The sequence below is a fragment of the Cyrtonyx montezumae genome, unplaced genomic scaffold, assembly GCF_038088225.1.
Source record: "Cyrtonyx montezumae isolate F1298 unplaced genomic scaffold, pur_monq_1.0 scaffold_8, whole genome shotgun sequence".
NCBI lineage: Eukaryota > Metazoa > Chordata > Aves > Galliformes > Odontophoridae > Cyrtonyx > Cyrtonyx montezumae.
In genome coordinates this window covers 105481592-105503939 of record NW_027072089.1, presented here as the reverse complement: position 1 = coordinate 105503939, position 22348 = coordinate 105481592, and the positions used below count along the sequence as shown (strand labels likewise).

The 22348-nt window shown below is 41.2% G+C and overlaps 1 protein-coding gene across 3 annotated transcripts in view; it reads left to right on the top strand.

The window, feature by feature from the left end:
- The first annotated feature begins 18213 nt into the window (after positions 1-18213).
- Positions 18214-22348, top strand: part of RBMS3 (RNA binding motif single stranded interacting protein 3) — a 706597-nt gene continuing 702462 nt past the window's right edge. For 2 of the 3 annotated variants that reach the window (XM_065753691.1, XM_065753690.1), the window contains exon 1: positions 18408-19081. In XM_065753691.1, the coding sequence (XP_065609763.1) occupies positions 18902-19081 (180 nt within the window). In that variant the 5' untranslated portion in view covers positions 18408-18901. Of the gene's footprint in view, positions 18310-18407; positions 19082-22348 lie in introns of those variants that run through there. The other variant, XM_065753689.1, reaches the window with a different exon arrangement.

The window sequence follows — 22348 nt, the reverse complement described above, 5'->3', positions numbered from 1 at the left end:
ACATATAGTGAAGCCAATCATATCCAGTTTAAACTTGAATTCTGATAATTGCAAACATAAATCTAAATGCAAATGGTGAGAGATCTGTGATAGATGCATTGATGAGAGAGATTGTAAAAGTGTAATAATATGGCATGATACGTCAATGGGCTAAATCAATGTCAAGTTCAGGCAATTATACTGAGATGCATTTTACTTTACTTGCCTTTGCTTGACATACAGTCACACTGGTGACAATAAAAAAAACAACAAAACTTAAAAATGGTTTGAGCTAGAAGTTTTGTCTGTGTTTTGGATGGATCATAAAGTGGTTAGAAGTACTGAAAAGTGTAACCAAGCTTTATAGAATATTCGAAAGTTTACAAAGCAAAATGTAAGCATACGTGCCTTGACACAGCATTGTATCAGTCACCATTCAGATAAGTAAATAAATAGCTTAAATCACTTATATATATGTTTACAAAAAGAAATGTAGAGATGAGAAAGCTGTAACAAAAAATGGTTCTTTGGAATCTTGGTTACACATAAACAGGTGATGAGTTGTTGTGAGTATTAATGAAAATAGAGGTAATACAGAAGAGCAGTGATTACAAATACAGGGAGAAAGTAAGCAAACAAGGGAAAGTTTTGCCCACAAAATTCAAAGATAATTATATGGAGAAAATTAGTATGAAAAATGTTTAACATTAGAGATATGGGAAGAGGCAACTCTAAGGAAGGTACAGGGACAATAATTGAACTGCAAATTGGATATGAATGTGAACTGGAACATAAAAGAAAACAAGCTATTTGATTTGAGAGGCAAACTCTTCAACTCTCTGATCTGCAGAGCACATAAATAAACTGCATCATCTTTCAGGACTGTGCATCTTGTTCTCCCAAGTTTACCTTGCCAATTCTGTGAGCTGGTTGCAAAAGAGGATGCATCACCACAATGCAGCATTTTATCATTCACAAAGTTAATGCACCATGTGAGCTACATTCCTTATTCCTTTAAACAGATAAATGGTAATCCCTCACCCTATCTTTGAGGCCTGAGGTAGCTGCAGTACAGCTGTTAAAGGCAGGGGGGGAGCTGGGTTACATTTTCATTGTTTTAGGTCATTCCCTGAAGACAGGGTCAAACAGTGAGGTGTGCTGCCAACCTTAGAGCTGCAAAACACATTTTCTGCATTCGTATTTTCAAATGCTGCACAGATCTGTAGCTTCTCTTCAGCACTGGAGGAACTGGAAATAAATGGCAGTTCTGTGTGTAAGTAAAGGTTGAGTGAGTTAGTTGCTAGAGCAGTGGTGGTCAGTGATAGAGGAGGTAGAACATTACTAATAAAACTGTCAGTATTTACTATCATTGTTAATTTAAGGCTTGTAGCATCTCAAACCTTTCTTTTCTCTGCAAGGAAGAATTGAAAATAAGGCCTTTGAGATACTGGAAGAGTTGGCTTGTGAAAAAGAGTGGGAAAAAAAAACCAAACATATGTTCATGAATGTGATTATACCTATAGCGAACCTCAGGGTCTCGACCACAGTACTCACTGAACCTGCTGTTCCCCTTCATGTACATCAGTGCTTTGCATGGTCTACAGAACACCTGTAGCTTGGTATAATAAACTCCACAGGCTTTAAAAGACTTCTGGAGCTTAGATGACCTGCAGATCCATCTGCCTTTTTGTTTTGCGGAATTATGAATCTTCTTAGGAGAGTCCTTTGCCTGACTGGTTATTGGCCGTATCATGTTGCTGCAGGGGAGCTGGTATTGATGAGCATACAATAAAGACCTCAATGTACTTCAACTCAGTAGGGCTTTAGCTAAGTTTCCTGTCTGCAGCATGCCCCAAATTTCAATTAAAGTTCGTGGTAAATGTATAACTCATGTCCAAACAGTGGGGGCTATTGAGTACCTGCACAGTTTAGCGTGAGTAGTAGTATAAAGGAAAAAATGATGTTAGGAAACTCCGATTCTTTACTAAACCTTTGGTATGTACCCTGTATGTTGACCATGTTGGAAATTTCCACTGCTATTGTCACTAGAATATCCTGCAGTTGCATGTCATTTTGTTGTGCACATTCACACAAATACAGAAAGCCTGCACCACTATCATCTTGCAAGAATGCTGACAGGGTTGGGTAACTTTGTTTTGAGCCATGATTCCATTCATCCTTTCTGGCTGCAGGTATCTTAGGAGACAGAGGTTCATCTCGCCTCCTTAGGCACTGTGTACTTCATACCTTTCTCAGAATTGCACTTGACATTTCAATATTCAAAAATTTAGTATACATTCTGTGTCACCTTGATTTTCACACTTGAGTTGGAAATCAAGAAAAGTTCAATGTTCCTGCCCCAAAGAAACCAAGTATTTCAAAGAACTGAGCCTGAAAATAAATTTGAACTTTTCATGCCATGAAAAATATGAGGTAGAGTGAAGTATTTAAAAATAGCACAATGCAATATTTTGTAAAGCAAACAAAAAAACAACAACCAGCATATACCATGCAGTACTGATAACCTTGGCAGACAGACAGAAACCCCATCACAGAAAAAAAAAGAAGTTCTAAAAGCATAGAAAAATGTTAACGGTTGGCCAGCTGTTAGGGAAAAAAACCTTATCCAAGTTCTAAACACTAAGCTGCAAAGAAGCAAGGCTCTTAATGTGTCTGCTGCAGGGAAGCTGAGCACAAACATGAAATCAGTGCCAGTGGAATACTCCCTCAGGGAAAAGCCTCGTTTTATCATCTAATCACTAATCTGAAGCTGTGTGAGTACAAATGTGGCAAGTGGATATACCTGTTTTTGTCAGCCTCTCTCCAGCCAGACTAAGTCAAGCCTTAGACTAATTCAATTACTCTGAGATAAATTCTGGCAGTAGTGGAAAGTGCAGTGCTGCTTTTTCCATCAGCATTTCCTTGGACATTTGTTTTCATCCCACCTAGATTAAAAGTCTTAATATATCCAACGCGATCTCTAATGTCGAAACTTGTCTTTCTATAAACCATTAATGCCTACTAATGCCCAAATGCCTATAAAAATCTGCTAGCATTCTTACACACTCCTCCCAGTCTCCTTTTTAACATTTGTTCTTTGGAGGAGTCATCCTTGTTCTTTTCTTTTTTGGTACAGCTCCTAGCACAATGAGGCCTGATCTAAGACTGATTTTCGTAAGTAAAAACGTTCTGTAGGAGATGTATCGGGAGTAAAAGTTTCAAAATAGATCTATGCCATTTGAGCTTCTATACTTCACTGCATGCTTACCATTTTAAAGGCAGGGTCAGATTCAGTGAAGTAGCTGGAAAGATAAAGGAGGGACTCAATGAGATTTGTGCCAAAAATAAGATCCTTCGTCTGCTGTCCTGCCGTCTCTGAGACTGACCTATGATGCTGGGAAATTGTGCACCTAATGCCAGCCTTCATTTTTGTGAGGAGAAAAGGTAAGGACAGAAAGTTACAACTGTTTCCACGAAATAGAGTGTAATACTAAAAATATGGAAACATCATGTGGAACTTTACGATCACTTAAATAATGATTTCTTGACTGAGATTCAGTATCACGCAGTCAACAGTTTTTCAATCAAAAGAATTCCAAAATACACGAATCTTGTATTATTCAGACAGATAATATAAACCTAAATACGAGAGACTGGGAAATAAATATAGTATGTTAATAACTGTAAACTCTATTGTCAATTAATTTCATTTTATTTCATTGTAAAGGAATTTTTATGCAACCTCATTTCTTAAGGAACGGAGACATTTCATGTAGTTGCATAAAGTTTTTGCTGTTAAGCAATCCTTTGAATCTTTGAAAATCTCTATTCTTCAGTAATTGTATCAACCCTGACCCTTAAATACAAAGCAAAGCTTACTGATCTGATGAATTGAGAAATGCAACATTTGTTTAGTAAGGCCTAACAGGATATTATTCTGCATTTATTTTAATAGATGTTTGCAGGAATATACAATTTTTAAATGCTCATACTTTCATAAATATAAGAAAAAAAGAGCAAACAAACCTGAGCAAATGATACTCTTGATGATTCAAGATTCTGTAATATTTTATAACACTTTAGTAGGCATTATAAGTAGCAAAAATATAGAGAGGAAAAAAAAAAAGGAAAGGCCTCTTAATCCTAACAAGTACTTAATCTTTTGGAAATTCCTCAGTGGCACATTGCTGATGGCAGGCAATAAAGGTAGTTGACCTGTCCCCTGCGGAGCAAACCCAAGGCAGCCTGCCTAATCTCATCCTGGGAAACACATCCAACAGCACTGCAACTGCAACTGGAGAAATCACATGGGTATTTTTTCAGATGCCTTCCAAAGGCGTACACAAAAATTATTAAAACAAGCTTTGTTCAGTTCACAGTTTAGCCTTTCTGAAGTATCTCCCATACCCTTGAAGTATAAAGATGCTAGCTCTAGTTAAATTGTTTTTGAGATTGTCTGCAAAGTGACTCTCATCCCCTTGAGAGGAAATAACTTGATCCTCACTATTCTGTTTTTCAGAGGAAATAGTGATATAGTCAAAACCAAAAATAAACACATAGAAAAAGTGGTAGAATAAGGCCTTATTTTTAAGGCATTGTCTTTTTCCAGTACAAAGCGTCTTCAGAGATAGTACAATTTTGCTAAATTTGAAGTATTCAGGCTGAAGTTTCTTATGGCAGATGTCTGCCTCGAGCTGATGTGCATATTGTTCTCCACTTGTTTTGGTAACCCTAAGCAAGCAGTTCATTTATGCCTCCCAGTAGTTTTATAGGAAAATATTTTTTTGCCCTTATGAAAAATCTTTGCAGTTACCCAGGAAGCTACTATCTCCATGGTTTGGAGCAGTGGCCTCAATTTGGCATGAGCTGTCCTATGGAAATCTGCCTGCAGTTGGCTTTTATTTATAATCCACTGAATTTTCAGCTTCTGTGTTTCCAGCCATTAAGATTTGTTGCCTATCTTCTCCAGAGTTTACTTTGCACTGTACCTGCTCCTTGTCTGGACTAAAGGGGCTAAATGAGACTTTGTACAATTCCTCCTCTCTTTGGCGAGTATTTTAATTTGGGGTGCAGAACTTGTAGCCGGAGATTATCTCCCTTTTACTGTCAAAGAACCCCTGCTGATGCCACAGCAATGAGAAGAAAACTACCTAAGTGGAGCATGAGGGCTTGCAGCTGAGAGTATTAAAAGGGTGGGAGCAACCATGAAACATGAAGAGAGTGACTGAAATTGTTAACCAAGAGATGTGAATACAGGGGAAATAGTGAAATTAAAATATAAAACTAATAGAGAGGAGTAGAAGCACTCTGGATCCCAGAACAGAATTCTTTGACTGGAAAGGCTGGCAGGGAATCTTTGACTGAAGTCTGGAGAAATCACAAGTGGAGGACAATTGTTTGGAAAATAACAGATACAAGTTTACTTTTTCCTGCCACTACAGCACAGAGTTTTGGAGTTCAGCCTATTCTGCTGTTGGCAAATAATTCTGTAGGCCAGGTAGAACACTTGTCTCATCTGTCCCTTATGGGTGATGCATAGAGGGGTGACAGCTTTGCACCACTCAAGTATTTTTCCACACTGTGTGGGCACCCAAACACTCAAACCAATTGAGACTACATCCATTTGGTGTAACTTCTGTTTAAAACTTTTACTTTTTAAAAGCTAGGAAGTTGTACAGACTTTCCAAACATAGCCTTTTTTGTTTGTTTATTTCTCTTTGGGCTTTTATGCTTAACATACACTAATTTCATCAGTTCAGAATAACATGTTTTCACTGAAACAGAGTATGAGTTGGTCATTCTTAGGATACTCTCAGTGCCTATGCATGATACATTTCTATCATCACACGTCTCTGAAGAGGAAAGCTAAATCAAAATTTCCAAGGAAAGAGCACATCTGAAACATATTCAAAATCACAGAGCATAGAAGACAGGGTTATATGTGTAAGCTTAAATCATAGCTGACTGAAAAACATTCAGTGATGAGAAATTTGCCAGAACTGAGGACAGACATTCAGCAAATTTCTCCATGTTCACTCAGCTACCTTTTCCAGTTTGATAGAGGCCTGGAAAGAAGAACTGACCCATTCCCACACACCATGTGATACTCTTTACTTGCAAACTTTGGATGTGTAGGTGCACACTGAGGAGTTTGCTTTTGCACAGCAGTACTAACTGCGCAATTATGTAAGCATTATATATTTTTTATTATTGACTTACCCGTTTCTGAACTACTGTTATTATAAATAACACTGATATTTACTTTCACATAAAAAGGCAAATGAATTTTTAAAATGAAATAGAGAAGAATGTTTTGTCTACAGTTTCACTATGTACATATTTCTTTGCTTTGGTAAATATCCCCCACATATACATTGTCTCACGAGCACTGTTTCTTAGAATTAAGAAAAAATGAAACAAGCGTCCAAGTGATAAATTTTGTATCAAGATCTGTGGAACATAGAGAAACTCCACTCCAGCTAGGAAAACTGAGTCATTGCCAAGACTAAGAGAAATGAGGTGACTTTGCTCATAAATCCCAAGCAATCTTTATCTCTTAGACATCATAGCTAATGAATAACCATTTGTTTACAAATAGCTATATCATCCTCTGGGAGTTGGAAGTTTCTAAAGCTGGATCATATTTACCTCCTTCTGAAGCCTTCCATTGAAACCGTTCAAGATTTCACTTTAATTATGTGATATCTTTAAAAGTCAAATCCACCTTAATTCCTTTGGATATCATGTTAGGAACAATTTCTCCCAGGTCTTGCAAAAACTCTTGAAGCATCTTTATGAGAGTTTTTTAATATTGTTTAATTGTAAGTCAGTTTAAATAAAGTATCTGAATTTCCTTCAGCCGAACAGTTTCATTATCTTTGGCAGACTGGATAAGTAATTTTTCCTAAAACTTAGAGCTATCATGCAACTGACAGGTTTTCAAGATGGCAAACAATGATGAATGCTTCCTGATTATTAGAGCTGCTAAGCCATGAGAAATAAAAACAAAAGCTTATTGAACTGATGAACACCTGAACATCAAAAGGAAACTGTTAATCCAAATGAAACTTATGGATTTCAGAAGGTTTTAAAACTATGTTCCTCTTCGAACTATTTTGTTTTGGGATCTCTCTCTCTCTCTATTTTTTTTCTATAAACAATATTATGAACTATAATTTTAACATATATGCATATTATATATGTATTTACAAACTATAAACAAAATTTGTTCTGAAGAACATGGATTTCACTCACTGAACCACTACCCTCCACTGTAACATCTATCCTTTTTTGTTTTGTCTCTATGTCCCATTCCTTCATGTTGCCTTCTGAAGACAAAATCTCTCAAGTATTAGTGAGATGACAAGGGGCTGTATTTTAAAAAGTACAGTTGAATTGGCTGCTGGGCCAAAAATTCAAGTTTTCACTTTTGGCAAAGAAATTACTAAAGAGAATTCCCCCTCCCTCCCCCAACCTCTTAAGTTACGTACCAGCACTAAATCAGCATCCTCTCTTGTACTACTAGAAAACTTGATCCATGAAATTTCATCTCAAGAAATTATTAAGAATTCTTTCTGCTATGACAAGTAATAAATACTAAACTAGTTACAAAAGACTAGCCCAATGATCCAAATGGTATCCTCCAATATAATTGTATATTTACTTGTAGTAAAATAAAAATCTGTGATTTTAACTTTCCAGCTTTTCTGAATTTGTACTTGAGGACTTATATGGCCAAGATGGTCCTTTAAATTTACGTCTCCCCTGTCTGCTGCTCATGAATCCAGACTTGTTCTTCAGCCATCCTGTCCTACCCATTTCAATTAAACTTAATATTGGCTCTCTGAATCAACCTTCTGTTTTTTTAATACTTGCCCACAATCAGCTATACCAATTAGTGAGTTTCTGCTCAGATTAGTTGTTTTTTTTCCCCAGCATTTTAGAATTGTTATGGCAATCAATGTTTGATTTCTTTCTTTTCCCTTGTGACTTCTTTCAATTCTCCTTTGTCTTCCAAGGGAATTTTCCAATTTCCACTCATAAATGCTTCTTTTTTTGTTTTGTTTTTGAAAGAGGGAGAGAGGAGTATTACTTTTTCCCAATGCCACAGGGTTTCTTGCTCATGAATGCTTTTCTAGTTTGTTCTGAGCTATGGCAATGTAGACAGGGGTAAGAACAGAAGATATTTTGGTTTGCCATCTAACTTCTCTGCCTTCTCGTATGCGGGTGTATGTGTGTCTGTGTAATATGGAAATACATGCTTTACATATGCACATGCTGTATGTACAGATGCATGCCTTTGTGCTTAAATGAGCTCCTACACAGGACTGTCTAAGTGAATTTTTAATGAAACATGGAGATTAGCTTTAATATTTTCTTGTCCTCTTTGTTTTAATACATTCTGCAGGTGTACTTGAAATATACTAATTATTTGCTAAACAGAGAAGAAGTTGCTTCTCAGCTTGTCATTCTTGGAGCTACGTTGTTCAGGATGAGTGACTGAAAGACAATACGGTCTGCTTGTGTGTATTTAGTGCCCCCATCTCACTGATACAGGATACAGGTTTCTTTAGTAGGAGTCGAATCTTACATAAGAGCTGGAATGGTTATGTTGTTATGACAGGTAAAAAAAAATAACAAAATCAGGCATTAGATTTCACAGGAGTAGTTTAGAATCACTAGATTATATAGAATTGTAATCTGACTGGAAGATGAAGCTGTAAAAATCAAAATGTAAACGTAAACAACTCCGAGTCATTAGCCATGTTGTTTGAAAAAGTAATGTTTACTGACTTGCATTTGCTTTGTTGTAGCTTATCTTGGGCTTTGAAAAACTCTTAACAGATTCTTGAAGTATTACACCGTTATATGAGTGCAGAGAACAGTTGCAGCAGTAACGGTAAGAAATGTTCTTTAGGCAGTAGATAAAATGTGTTATTTTTGGCATATATTAATGACAATGTGATAAGAAGCAACGTGCAGCATGGACTAATTATTGCATATTTGTTCAATACTTTGAGCAATTTATTTTCTTTTGAAGAGCATTTGGCATTGGGCGCTGTCACAGCATTAGAGCAGGCGGTCTATTGGTCTTATCTAGGATGTCAGTTCCTAATATTCTTGTAATTTCCTTTGGAAAAGACAGAAGAGAAGTGCCTAATAAAGTAAACATACAAAGTAATTGTTCCAGAGCATTTATTGCAGGGTTAGCAGAATGGATAACTTGACATGCTTAGAAAATCTGTATTAATATGGTAAAGTATGTAAAATGTAATGTTCTTTATTAGAAAGTAATAGAAATGAAAATTGATTTCATAGAAAGCAAACAAAATACTTTTTTTTCTGTAAAATTGTTCTGTTATTGTGAGGCACCAGTATAATAATATCATCACCAACAGCAGGTGTCTTGCTGTTGCTTGGCTGGGAGAAGATAGGGGTTTTCTCAGTACCAGGTCTGCTTAGGTTAATGTACAGCTGCTTTATCTCTAATTATAGCTGTTTAGTTTTTTGCCTGCCTTCCAGACAAAGCTTCTGTCTTACTGAAAATGTTCACTAGATCAATTCAAGTGGACTATGTCCTCAGGAACATGCCCTCCAGCTCTCAGACTTGGGTTCTGTTTTTAAGTGTGCTAAATTCTGCTTCAGTGGAGCACTGTTTATCATATGTTGAGCTGTGAACTGACTTTCATGAGAACACAAGGTAATTTAAGAGATATTACCGCTCAGGGCTTGAATTCTGAATACTTTCACACATACACAGGAGGATATGAGGACTCACGTTTCACATGCTGGCTCAGGAGGACCAGAATTTAAACTCTGGAAACCAGTTTTCTAATGGGCTGGGTGCAGGTAGATCAAAGGAAGGTATCTTTTGGAGGTTGAGAATGGATTAAGCCGCTGATGAAGAAGTAAAAGTACAGTCTCTCAGATTGCTGTTGGACTCTCATTTCAGCACTTTTCTGTGGCTGAGAGTTCTCTTAATACAAAATGAGCTGAATAGCTGAACAGATAAGATCACAGACTATGAGTGAATGTGATTTACTGTATGAGGGATAATATTGTTTCTTTTGTTGAGTGCAAAAGTTAAACTGTCCAAAAGGACAATGACAGTTTAGCGGTCCAGATTTTTCCCCTGGCATTTGGATCTCATGTTTCAGAAATTAAATCATTCACTCTAAATTTTTTTTTTCTCTATCTTTTTCTGAAATATTCCATCAAACACAAATGTGCAATAAGCAGTGATGTAGTATAGCTTAAAGGTAAATAGAGACAACCCGTGGCTCCCATTGGAAGTATCGCAGTCCTAGCTGGGACACATGGAACTATGCTGATGCAGAACTCAGTGAAGGTCATCACTTGATGCTGAAAATGGAATAGAGAGATGTTAGCAAAGCCAGACTCATGCCTGTTCCAAACCAGAAATTTTAATTCTGATTATGCAACAATCACCATTGTAAAAAGCAGCCATGACATGAGTCTTTATCCTGGGATCAGATAAAAGTACCGAGTTAAGAACTGCGTTTACTTGTAGCAAAGGAACAGTATCTTCACTGACCACGACTGTCAAAATTATGAATGACTTCACTGTCGAAAGGCATGAGAAAGGAAGCAGGCAGACACGCGCTGAGATCTACATGATGCTTGGCACCTTGTTTGTTTGATCTTAAGTTATATTATCTTAGTTTGGTGTTGTTGATGGAAACAGATTTGATTGTATCTTCAGGTTTATTCTGGGTTGTTTTCTTTTGCTGAGCACTACTCAAAGCCAGATTTCTAAAATAAGATATCTGTTTTTCCAGGTACAATTTTGAGCACTGCTTTTTCAGCAAGCAAACGATAAAAAATACAGATATGCATACAAACCTCAGCCGCATGTGCTAACTGAATACAAACTAAGCACAAATGGGCTTTTACCAATGTAAATTCTATCATTTGCTTGTACAAGTGACAGTGATAAACAACCTCACACACCAGTGATTTGCATTCACGAAGTTGAAGTTTAGCCCTGAATGCATTTTGAGACCGTTAAGTGTCATACTCTGTTGACAGCAGAGTTGACCTGAGAACATCAGCTTCTTAATCAAAACCTTTCCTTGCAATTCCAGTTTATTTTCTTCATATCCATTACCATGTCTATTTATTTTTAATCTGTCATCAACACATCTGGTCTTGGAATTGTTAGGCTGAATGTTGTCTTTTGCTGCGCTATTGCTAATAAGTTGTCAGGCGTTGCTGTTCCAGTATGTTAGTCTAGGTTGGGGTCTAATCCTACTAATTTTGAAATTGCTGGACATCATTCCATTTGCTTTTGGACTGTACAGTCCTTGGGGCAGGGATGTGTCTTCCATTGTATTTTACAAGTGCAGTACCCAGTGACGGTGTCCAAGAAATACAAATAGTACAATAACCCATTCTTTCAAGGAACAAAAGACTGTCCTATCATGCATTGATCTTTCATCTATCTTGAGTTTGCCATTCAAAATCAGAATTCCATATGCGGGGTTTTCACTTTTATCAGTTTCCTGGGTTTTTGCATCTTACGCTTTTCTCATGTATCCATATTAATTTGCTTTGTAAGCAGTTGTTCATGTGTCTGCCTTTAACTACAGTTGTGGGTAGAAAAATTAAACAAAAAAGCATTTCATATGTTGCGTTTGGAAAATACCTGTTATCCCACTCAGCAAATGTTTCTTTAAAATTTCTGCATTTTTTTTCTCCATAGAATCACAAAAAAACTGAAATAATGAAAATGTGGCCTTTGTAATTAATGACATTGATAGTTCCAAAATTCACATTTACTGAAATTATTAGTGGAATTTAATATTATTTTGGAAAGGGAAGGTTCATAAACTATTTTTCTCTTTCGAAGCCCTGCTCTTCATTCCACTTTGTAATTGTTGTATTGAGGCTTACCCTAGGCAGAGACAACTAAGTCAGACTCTGTCCTCAAGACTAATTAAAATGTTTTATTTATACTGTTTAAACAAATACAGTCTAACTCAGTAGATTCATCCACTTGCAAAATAAGATCTGATTACAGTGGACGAAACGTTAAGACATTAAACTAAAGTTTCAGCAGCTGAATAGAAGAGTAAGAGTAATTAATAATGTACATGTTTGTTACAAGGTTTTAGTCTTAAGAAGGTGTAATGTATTGCATTTAGTCTTATTTATGCCTTATGCATACTTTTTCCCTTTATGTTTAAGCATGCTTTTTTATATAAGAAATCTGGTGAATATGAATGTGTTTCTAATCTAAAGAAGGAATGGGGCACATCTCAGCAAGGCCACAGACTGAGCAGAAACTGGAAGAAGTCAACTTGGGCAGCATCCATTAATTTGAAAAGTAAAATCAGAAACGTTTTAAGAAAGTGTTTTTGTGCCTATTGTTTACACAGATGCTACCACATTGATTACTCATTTATTTTCACAATCAAGAAAATTCTCCAGACTTCAGTTTTGACAGTTTTAAACAAAATTCATTACCCCAGCTTAGAACATTTGCACATGTACAAGGACTACTCTGAAAGTAACGCCTCTTATTTTATTATGTTACCCCAAGACATCAGAGGCAGATGGTGGTGGTAGGGTAGTAGAGGTTGAACTTGCCTGCCAATATTCTGTTTCAGGAGTAGAAAACATGGCAGCCATTGAGATTCATCAGTGATTGCTGAACATTTATGGAGACCCACAGTGGATGTGAGCACAGTGCGGCTGTGGGTGGTGTGTTCCAGCAGTGTTGACAATGACAGTGGGTCACCTCTGCCGCTGCAGATTTTTCTGAGCACTGCACGCAGGCTCTTGTTCATTGCTGGTGAAAATATGTAGCTAATGGTGGCGACTTTGTGGAAAAACAGTGTTTTGTAACAGAGTCTGTTCTGTCAGATACTGTTATTGTGTTTTTTGTTGTAGTTTCAACTGAAATAAATTGGAGGTGATACTTTCAGAGCAACTTTTTTATATGTGCTACAAAAAAAAAAAAAAAAAAAAAAAAAAGCGTTACTCGCAAACTAAGTCCCTATAATTTGCTGTACTATAAGAGACCGAAGTGGGAAGAAAGGGATGGGTGAAACTAATAATCTAAGTGCTCTGGTCATTCTCCTTAACTCTTGCTATGACAAAGCTCTTAGGCAGTTTCTCTATGGCCTACGTATTAGAAATAAAATGTAGAAACACTTCATAGCATAGTGCAATGCGTATGTTTTGAGGTTGTATGGAACATACTTTTGTATGACAGTGCTGCTCTCCCATGTACCTCCTTGGACCAGATGAGTGAGGCCTTCTGTCTCACCTGGAGATGTCCTGACCAACAGTGAGATCAGGACAACTTGCTGAAAAGCAGCAGGAACAGCTGCTGCTTCTTCCGCCTCACACAGCAGTTTGGAGTGAAATAAAGCCCTTCATCCTGCAGAAGAGCTACTTCTGTGCTCAAACCATGACATTCTTGTGGAAAGTGATTGAAGAGTTCTCATGCCCATTGCTCTCTTGGGCGAGGAGGAATGAAAGATTCCAGCTACGACTAGAATGCTTTTATTTGTCATTTATATGGAATATGAACTGCAAGGAGCTGTGTTCTTGTTTAAAAGTCATGAAGCTTATCAATTCTATTTTGATGGATTTCTAGAAAAGGAGATCAGAGACCTCCCAAGGGCTACAGTTTTATTTTATTTTATTTTTTTTGTCCCCCCAAAAAAAGAGATGGAGATAAGTCTTTTAAAAGCTGAAAAGTGTCACTCAAGTCTGGAGTTGTGTATTTATTCTTTGTGGCTTTGGTAGTTGGGAGTGAAAATGTTAGAATGCAGGGGAGAATCGATATTATCAAATTTGTGGGTGGAAAGCTAGAAGGCGAGACACTTTTGAAAATGCAGCTTGTAATGTGTCAATTTTCATATCAGACTGTGCAAAGAATGGTGGGATTCAAAGAATATTTTCAGCTTTTCCTCTTTCAGAATAGTCATAGGATTCCTTTACATGTCCGTGCAACAGAATTCTTTTAGGATAGCCTTATGAAGCACATGCAGTGATGGACTTTCTGAGACAGAAAATACCTGCACAGGTAGATCTCAGAGGCTTTGGGGGGGCTCCAGATTTGCATACTTACAGCAAAGAACCTTAGAGAACAGAAACAGAGATTGATGGGTGGGAAAATGACTCAATGAACATCTGTGCCAGTCACTTTGAAATGTATAGTACAGAGGGAATTATCGATAAGGTCAGAGTCTTCATGCGAAAGCAACTCTGTTTGCAACTCTGAAGCAAGAAATGAAATCGCTTGGAATGCAACTTGACAGATACGGTAGTGAGTGAGGCCCCAAGGAGCTTGCACTGACAACAGGAAACCTTTGGTTTGAATTGTCTAAGGTTGGTAAAAGGTCAAAATTATTCAAATGCTGAATAGAGTAGGTATGCGAATCCTAAACTAGCATATATGTGAAGCTTTGGAAAGCCAAATGCTGCATCTCTCATACAGTGGTAGGTGCTTCTTTGTGAAACTTACATCTGTCCTTTCAACTTGTAGCAGCCACTGTATATTTTACCTACTACATTTTCAGTGTATACATATTAACATAAGTATGTGCTTGAATAGGACTTGAAAATATCTTTGAACAAGAACTGTTATGTGCATAAACATCAGTAAATTATTTAGTTAGTTTGTGAGCAGTTATTTTAAACAAACAATTTTAACTGAAACAAATGACAAATGACCAAAAGAAGAGACCTTGGAAAGGGCATAAGTGTTTTCTAATCTGCCACTGAACTGTGTGCTTTTACAAATCACTGAATTAGTGTATGATTTCCTACAATTTCTAGCCTTATTAATTAGGACTATAGAGGATTCCCCTGCCACGTGGCCTGCACCTTGTAGTGTATTTTCATCTGATCGTAACCAAGAATAAGAATGCAAAAAGGAAAGTTGATTCTAGGAGAAATCTTAGCTCCTTTCTATCAAATCTTTCTGGTATATGACCTGTAATTAGGTTAACAGTTCTAATTAAATCAACAGTTTCATCACTCATAAATGTTCATGTATTTATTTATTTATTTAGACACAAAGGATGCAGTCATTCTTGTACAGTTTTCCTTTTCCATTTCAAAACGCTCATGTCTTTTGAATCTATTCAGTCACCTACACCTGTTTTGTAGCACAGCTGCAAAACATGCAGGAACATGGAGCATGTGCTAATGAACTGTAGTATTGATTTCACCAGCAGTATTTTAATGTCATTTCTCTTGAAAAATGAGTGATAGAGCTAGACTCCGAAACTCTTAAAGCATGTTGTGTGGTAATAGACAGCCTGTATTCTGTCACATGCCTTGTTATTCTAGAGTAGAATCTAAACTGTGTGCTATTTTACCACAGTGAACAAGAGCAAAGTATCCGTGCTGACTTTCTTCACACTGTTGATGCATCTGAACAGCATTCGACGTGATATTGTTTTCTTATGAACGCAGACTTGATGGTGTGGATTGACTTGCTCTCCAGTGAGGCTCCCTGGTTTCTGCTTCTCAACACATCACCTTCCAGGCGAGCTGCCACATGACACAGGATTCTAGTTTGCCACACTTCAGAATAATACTGGAATCCAGTATTATTCTGTAGACAGGATTTAAGTTCAGCATCCACACTAAGTTAAAGCTACTGAAAACTCATCATTATACAATAATGATGAGCGGTGTGGCTTGTTGTGTTGCTCTGGTCTGTAGTATGCTCTTCTCTCCATGCTTACCCGAAGAACTTGGGTCAAAACTTCACTTCCTTCTGCTTGGACCTGAGGAACCTGATACTTGTCAGAAACACCGCAGAGAAGACTGGAATGAACTAGTTTTTCTTATCTCCTCTGCCTTCTGGTAGAGATTTCCAATCTGTCCAGATCGTAGGAGTTTCTGTTTGTATTGCAAAGTATGTTAAGTCCATTGTTCCTCTCATGGAAAACTGTATGATTTTTTAGACCTTATAGCCTGATGAAACATGTTCTACTCAGGGTCATCTTGAAATCCAGTAATAGCAGCAGGGCAGAAACTCAGTCTGTGTGGAGAAGAGCTGGAAACACTGTTGTATTTGTTTTAATTATTTATATTAATTTTATTTTTGCAGGGGCATGCTAAACCTTTTCCAGTACAAAAGGGAAGGTTGAAGGAAAAAAAAAAAAAGAAAAAGAAAAAAGGGGAAAATTTTGTTTTTAGCTGCCTTTTGTGTACTCTAGGACCTGCCTTTCTCTTTTTATACAAGACCACGTATGCTCTAAGCATCTAAGAATCTTCTGTCGGTGTTGGGGGTTAAAATCCCTAGGATTAGAAGCAAAGCTTTCTGAGTCAAGGGCCCCCACCTCTGGAATTAGTTTTCCTTGGTTTCCTGCCAATGTCCAGCTCCAGTAAGTTTCAGAACACATGGGGAAATGTTTATATTTGGGTTAGCTTCTCTCTATTTTTAGATGGTTTGGTTTTGCTTTGAATTTTACTCTACAGATTGTAGATTGGCAATTGTTATTTTCTAACGAAATTATTTAATATTACCCATCATGAGAAGGATCCTATGTCGTTTATCAGTAATCTTGTAAGAACGTAGTGCAGCTTGTGAAAGAATATTTGGAATTTTATTTCCACGTCATCGTTTTCCAGTCTGTGCTACTGGGACTACATTGAGCCAAGCTGGAAAAGCTACCAAGCCCTGACTGTTGCTCCCTGTGTGTGTTGTTGGCCCTGGTGTGCGGAGGGAGCAGGTGACTGCGTGGACTGACTGGGGTGGGGTGATTTGCTACCTACATGGGCTCCCACTTCACACTAGGCACTTCTGCAGCATGTGTCCTCCTTGTCATATTGCAGAATGTTTAAATCTTTCTACCCCGAAGTGTGGACAACACTGAAACGATTATAAAGAAATGATTCTAAGTAGTATAAAGTATTTTATTATAATTTTCAGTATTTAGGGCTTTATTGTCTTATTATTTACCTCAAATTTAGACACTGATGCTCATAGTTTATACTCATGTTTGCACCAAGACAGTAAGGCCCACAAATAGTTGTTACGCTTTAAGAATAATACAAGAGAATCTTTAGAGATGTGTGTTTTTAAGATGTAGCTTTGAGTCATGCTTTTTGTCCTGGTGTATTTTTACAGCCACTCAGGTGCAATCGTTCAGGTTCCCACAGTAACGATTCTGCTGGGAAACAGCAGAACCCAACGCAAAGAACACAAGGTGTCCTGCAACACCTGGGAATACCGATCAGCTCCGAGTGGAGCAGAGTATGCCTCGTGGAGGGGTCAGTACATACATCAGATGGATCACATGTAGGGCACGTGTGTTCTTATAATCACACACTGGCTAAGTTTGGAAAGGACCTTAAAGATTATCCAGTTCCAAAACCCCTCCTGGGACACAGTTGACACCATTAGATCAGGCCACCTGGCCTTGAACTCCTCCAGTGAGCGCCCCTCACAGCTGTGGGCTCTCCAGAAAGGTTTCCAATTAACTTTGAAAGCAGCTGCTTATCCGGACCACTGGTGTTATATTTAGAAGTGCAGGCACCTGAGGGTGTCCTGATAGAGGAATGGCCAGGTTTGTGTTTGCATTAAGGTTGGCAGAGGCCTCTGAAGTTGTGAAGTCCAACCGCTGATCCATCCCCACTGTGTCCACTGACCACGTCCCTCAGTGCCACACGCACACGGTGCTTGAACACCTCCAGGGATGGTGACTGCACCACCTCCCTGTGCAGCCTGTGCCACTGCCTCACCACTTCTTTTGGAGAAGAAACTGATTGAATAATATCCAACCTGAACCTCCCTTGGTGTAATTTGAGAGTGATGAGACCGCTGAAGGGTTGGCCCAGCTCAGGCAAAAGCATTGCATTTCAGACACCGCGAGTTCAGTGTAAATACACTCTTAATGAGGTTGCATTTTCCCCATGCTGCGGAACTTCGGTCTGAGAAGGAAGCTGACACGAGGAAATGAAGTGACCACGGGCACGCTGCACCCACGGTCGCTTTTAGGAGCTCAGCAGTGATTTTTCGGGCCGTATTTTTCTTTTTTTTTTCTCGCGGAGCAACCCTGCGGGCCGGCGGCGGGTCCTGCCGTAGCTTCCCTGCCGAAATTGGCTCCGATTCCCCTCCTCGCTCCGCTCCCAGTGCCGTGCAGTGCTGCGTGGCGCCGGCAGCCTGAGCAGAGGGAGCTCCAGCCCCACGCAGCCACCGCCGCCAGCAGCTCGGAGCCCCCATCTGCAGGGCGGGTGGGGGTGGGGTGGGGGGGCTGGGGGGAAGGCGAGGGGAAAATAAAATAAAGGCAACACCCGGGGTCAATGCTCGGCCCTGCTCGCCGCCAGCACCTCGCTCAGGTCTGAAAACCGCTTCGCTTTGCTGTATTGCGCTTGCCTGGGCTGTGGTGGGGGGGGGGGGGGAGGGGAGGAAGGGGGAGGTTTAACTTTTACTTGACATTAGCGGGTTATTGTCAGCCTCCCCGGGCCGAGCCCCGCGGCCTCCCGCGCCCCCTCGGCCGGCCTCCGCTCAACTTTGTTCAAAGGGCCGCGGCCCACGGGGCTCCTCCGTGCCCGGGACACGGACAAACGCCGATAACCCCACAGCCGCCCCGGGGCTGCGAGTTGGGCTCCGCGGCGGAGAGCGGCTCCGTCCGCGTTAGCTGAGTCGGGGCGGCTGAAGGCCACCGCGCCAAGGACACGCGCACACACACACACGCACACGCACACACGCGCTGGATACAAAAGTCGGGAAGGATCGCGGGGAGAATCGCGGTGCAGCCGGAGCCATGCGTGCCACGGCCTCCTAAGGGGGAAAGGCGGGCGGGGAGGAACGGAGAGAGAGAGAGAGAGAGAGAGAAAGGAGGAAAAGAGAGCGGGGAACGCCAAAGAGAGACGCGGGGTGGTGGAAAGTGTTCGCCTGCTTTTGTCTCGCTATACAGTGAACTGGAAGATGGAGATGGATGTTAAGGGAGTTTCTCCGTGCCCGGAGCCCATCCCCCCGGCGGCGGGGGCTGGCGGCTGCCCGCACCAGCGCCCGCACCACCGCGATGGGCAGCCCGCCGAGCCGGCCCCCGCCGCCGACAGCGGCCACCCGGAGCGGCGGCACAGCAGCGACAAAGAGGACAAAAAGGTACGTCCGCACCGCTCCGTGCCCGCCCGCCCGCTCTCCCCGGGGCGGGCGGGGGCAACGGGCCCCTCCGCCGCCGCCGCCGCCTCCGCCCGGCCCCGGCCGCGCCGCCTCGGGCAGCCCCGCGCCGCCCTTTGTGAGCGCGGCGGCGGCGGCACAGGGAGGCGGGGGCCGGCGGCGGAGGTTGCTTGAGGACAGCGGGGCGGGGAGGCGCGGGGCCGGGGCGGCGGGCATTGTTCCGGCCGGGAGCCGCTGCCGCTAAAGTTTGCCTCGCTCGCGGGGGGCAGCGCCGGAGGTGTCCCCCCCCCCCCTCGCGGGTCGGGCGGCGGCGGGGAGCGCTCACCTGCGGGAAGGAGGGAGCCCGCCGCCGGCCCTCCGGCCCTGCTGTGTCATTGCGAGCCTCGGGCGGCGGAGTTCGGTGGGAAATGGGTCAGCCCGCAGCGCTCGGTGCGGGGATGGCTCCCGCCGGAGGAAAGTCGGCAGGGTGGCACGGGAGGGAGGTTGCCATTGAGATCGAGGCGGCGGTGCGCGCTTTTGTCTGCGGGCACAGGCTTTATTTCCGCTGGATCTCCCCGGTGTGCCGTGCGGGGCTGAGCCCGGGGCTGTCGGAGCGCGGTGCGTGCCGCGATGGGAGCAGCGGAGCGTGAGCGGCTAGGCGGGTGGGCACCTCGCTCCGGGTGCCGAGCCCGGAGCTAAGGCGAAACAGAGACACGTCGCGATCCGCTGCCTCAAGAGCCGCGGGTCTTAAACTAGTTTGACCGTAGTTTCGTTGCAAATGGGTAAAGAGAACGGGGACGCGACGGAGGAATGCGGAACGGCAGCGCAATACATGAATGCAACTACTCCGTCAGAGCGCGTATTTGCACGAGTGGAGTTGAAGTCACCGTGAGAAATGCAGGGGTTTGGGAAACGTGGTGTCTGTCACCGGAGAGCCCCGCTGTGTGCTGTTTGCTCGTACAGGTCTAGGGTGTTCAGTTTGGTCAAATCCGTCCTATTGTTTTAATTACGAGGGAATATCAGAGCCTGGCGGTCTGAACAGGGCCTGCACAGCTCGGCAGGGTGGATCCGAGCGTTTCGTTTTTGCGGTGATACCCCGTGGTTTGTGTATGGTGGTGGATGAACGCAGAATTCCATCTCCCGTGAGTTATGAATATTTCATTCTGACGTGACTGCATGTTGCTGTACGCAGCGAAATGGATTGCGTGTGGCTGTTTCTAGGGTCTCTTTGCCTCGCGTCGCGTTACTTGGTGGAATGTAGAATGCATTATTTCAAAATAATCGTGCCGGAGAGCCACAGTTGCCGTTCACATGAGTTGGTCGTGCCGGCACAAAGAGCATTTAAGCGCTGCCATCAGCGGAAAGCCGCGCTCCGTAGTTACTTTACGCTGTGCCACACGGTCTGTGTAATGCTTTAGCCATTGTGGACACGAGGAAGGCAAAGGACGCGTGGCTGAAGGTGAATGAGTGCCGGGGAAGGCTGATTATTGATGGTATGACTAATTGGCCCATTGCAGCATTGTAATTAACAGCATTGCACTGCTTTATTCTGTATTTGCCAGGATATTTCGGACATAGAAACAGAAGTGCTACCTTTTTATCCCCCCAGCTGTAGCCATGTGAGAGTACAGTGATAAATCCAGTTTGTTTGTTTTTTTTTAACTGAATATCAGCTTCTCCAGGCTTGCTGTTGCCAAAGGGCTTGCAATGACTTTAGCTCGTATTTTTGGGGAAGTACTGTGAGATTTCAAACCTACCTCAATTTACGCATCTTTTCTGGATACTATCTCAGGACAACCAGTGCTTCTTGTTTAGTACAAAAATGTTTTGGGTATCTGGTAAAACAGTGCCACTAGAAACATAATGAGAAGGGGAAAACCCATTGAAGTGGTAGTAAAATCCAACCCTACTGTGAAAAAAATGTGTAGGCACAAAACAAAACCCCCAGTTTGCTGGGGATGTCATCTAAGAGCTCTCTAAATGGACTGAAACAACAGTACCATTCTAATTTTGCCCCCTAAATAAATGTCATAGGCATCCTGACACATTTTAGAACTGTGAGTGTTCTACATGGAAATTGTAAAGACCAAGAGAACTTCATTTCCTGACGTGTATGCTTGTGAGTTCCTAACTATTAAGATCTTACAGAATCTCACGATTCTACTGGCTGAATGTGCTTTTTAGGATTATTCTTGAATAATGTAGAGCCTCATATTTTATCATTCAGCTTCATTGTCAGTGGAGATGAAAACAGTTTACATCCACCTAAGTGGAAGTGGGTCAATTTATACTCTAATAAAGCTACTTTTTTGTCACTGCCTCCAAAAAAAACCATTGAGGAATTCACTAAACATTTTCTTAAGTCTGTGGAGATTCAGTAGAAGATAATGTTGTGCTGTCATTTCTATTGATACTGTGTTTTTTTTTTTCCTCTGTTATATATTTGTTTTTCATATGTCTTTGAATTTCAATAAAATTCTGAAACACATACGTTACTTGAAATATATTCCACTGTCTTCAGCTCGGATGCTGTCACGCTTAAGAGTGTGCTTCGTTGGGAGAAGTCCTAGGTTAACTCCTGCACATCTTTCTGTGTTGAAACCACCTCTGAGCAATGTCTGAGTAGAGAAATGGTCAAAGTTGGTTTTATAATTTATTTAGTGTACAGTGCTTGGTGCTTTAAAGCGCAGTTGCCACTTAGGTGGGAAAAATTAAGCAGAATCAGTAGAAGGCAAGAATTAGAAGACAATTTATATGAATATCTTTTTTTTTCCTACTAAACAAACAAAAAAAGCCAAACACTTGGGAGAATGTTTTTCAACACTGCTACAGTGTTATCTGTTATTTGAATCAGAAGGATGAAGGTGTAACCTCACACAGAGCACCATGCTGACTTCTTCCTCTATTGGTGCAGTGGGAGAGGGATTCTGTCTTTGAAGGGATGGGTGTAGGGGGTGCTGCAAGAGTTGTCTGCAGGAATAATGTGCTGATGGGTTCAGGTAATGTGCTGCAGCTTACCCTGGGATCAGGGTTCTCCCAGGGCTGCTGCCTGGCCTTGGGACTTTCAACAGCCAGTGCTACAGTGTTTCCCTCTTCCAAAGTCCTCCAAAAGTTGTGTCTACATATGGATTTGCTCACACAACTTTGCACACCCCAATAAGAGCATTTAATTTTGTTTTCCACTGAGGAAAACCTCAGGATGCGGGGGTAATTTAGCACAAATGATTTGCAAGCACTCCCAGAGCTTTCACGTTATGCCTATGTTCCAGATGT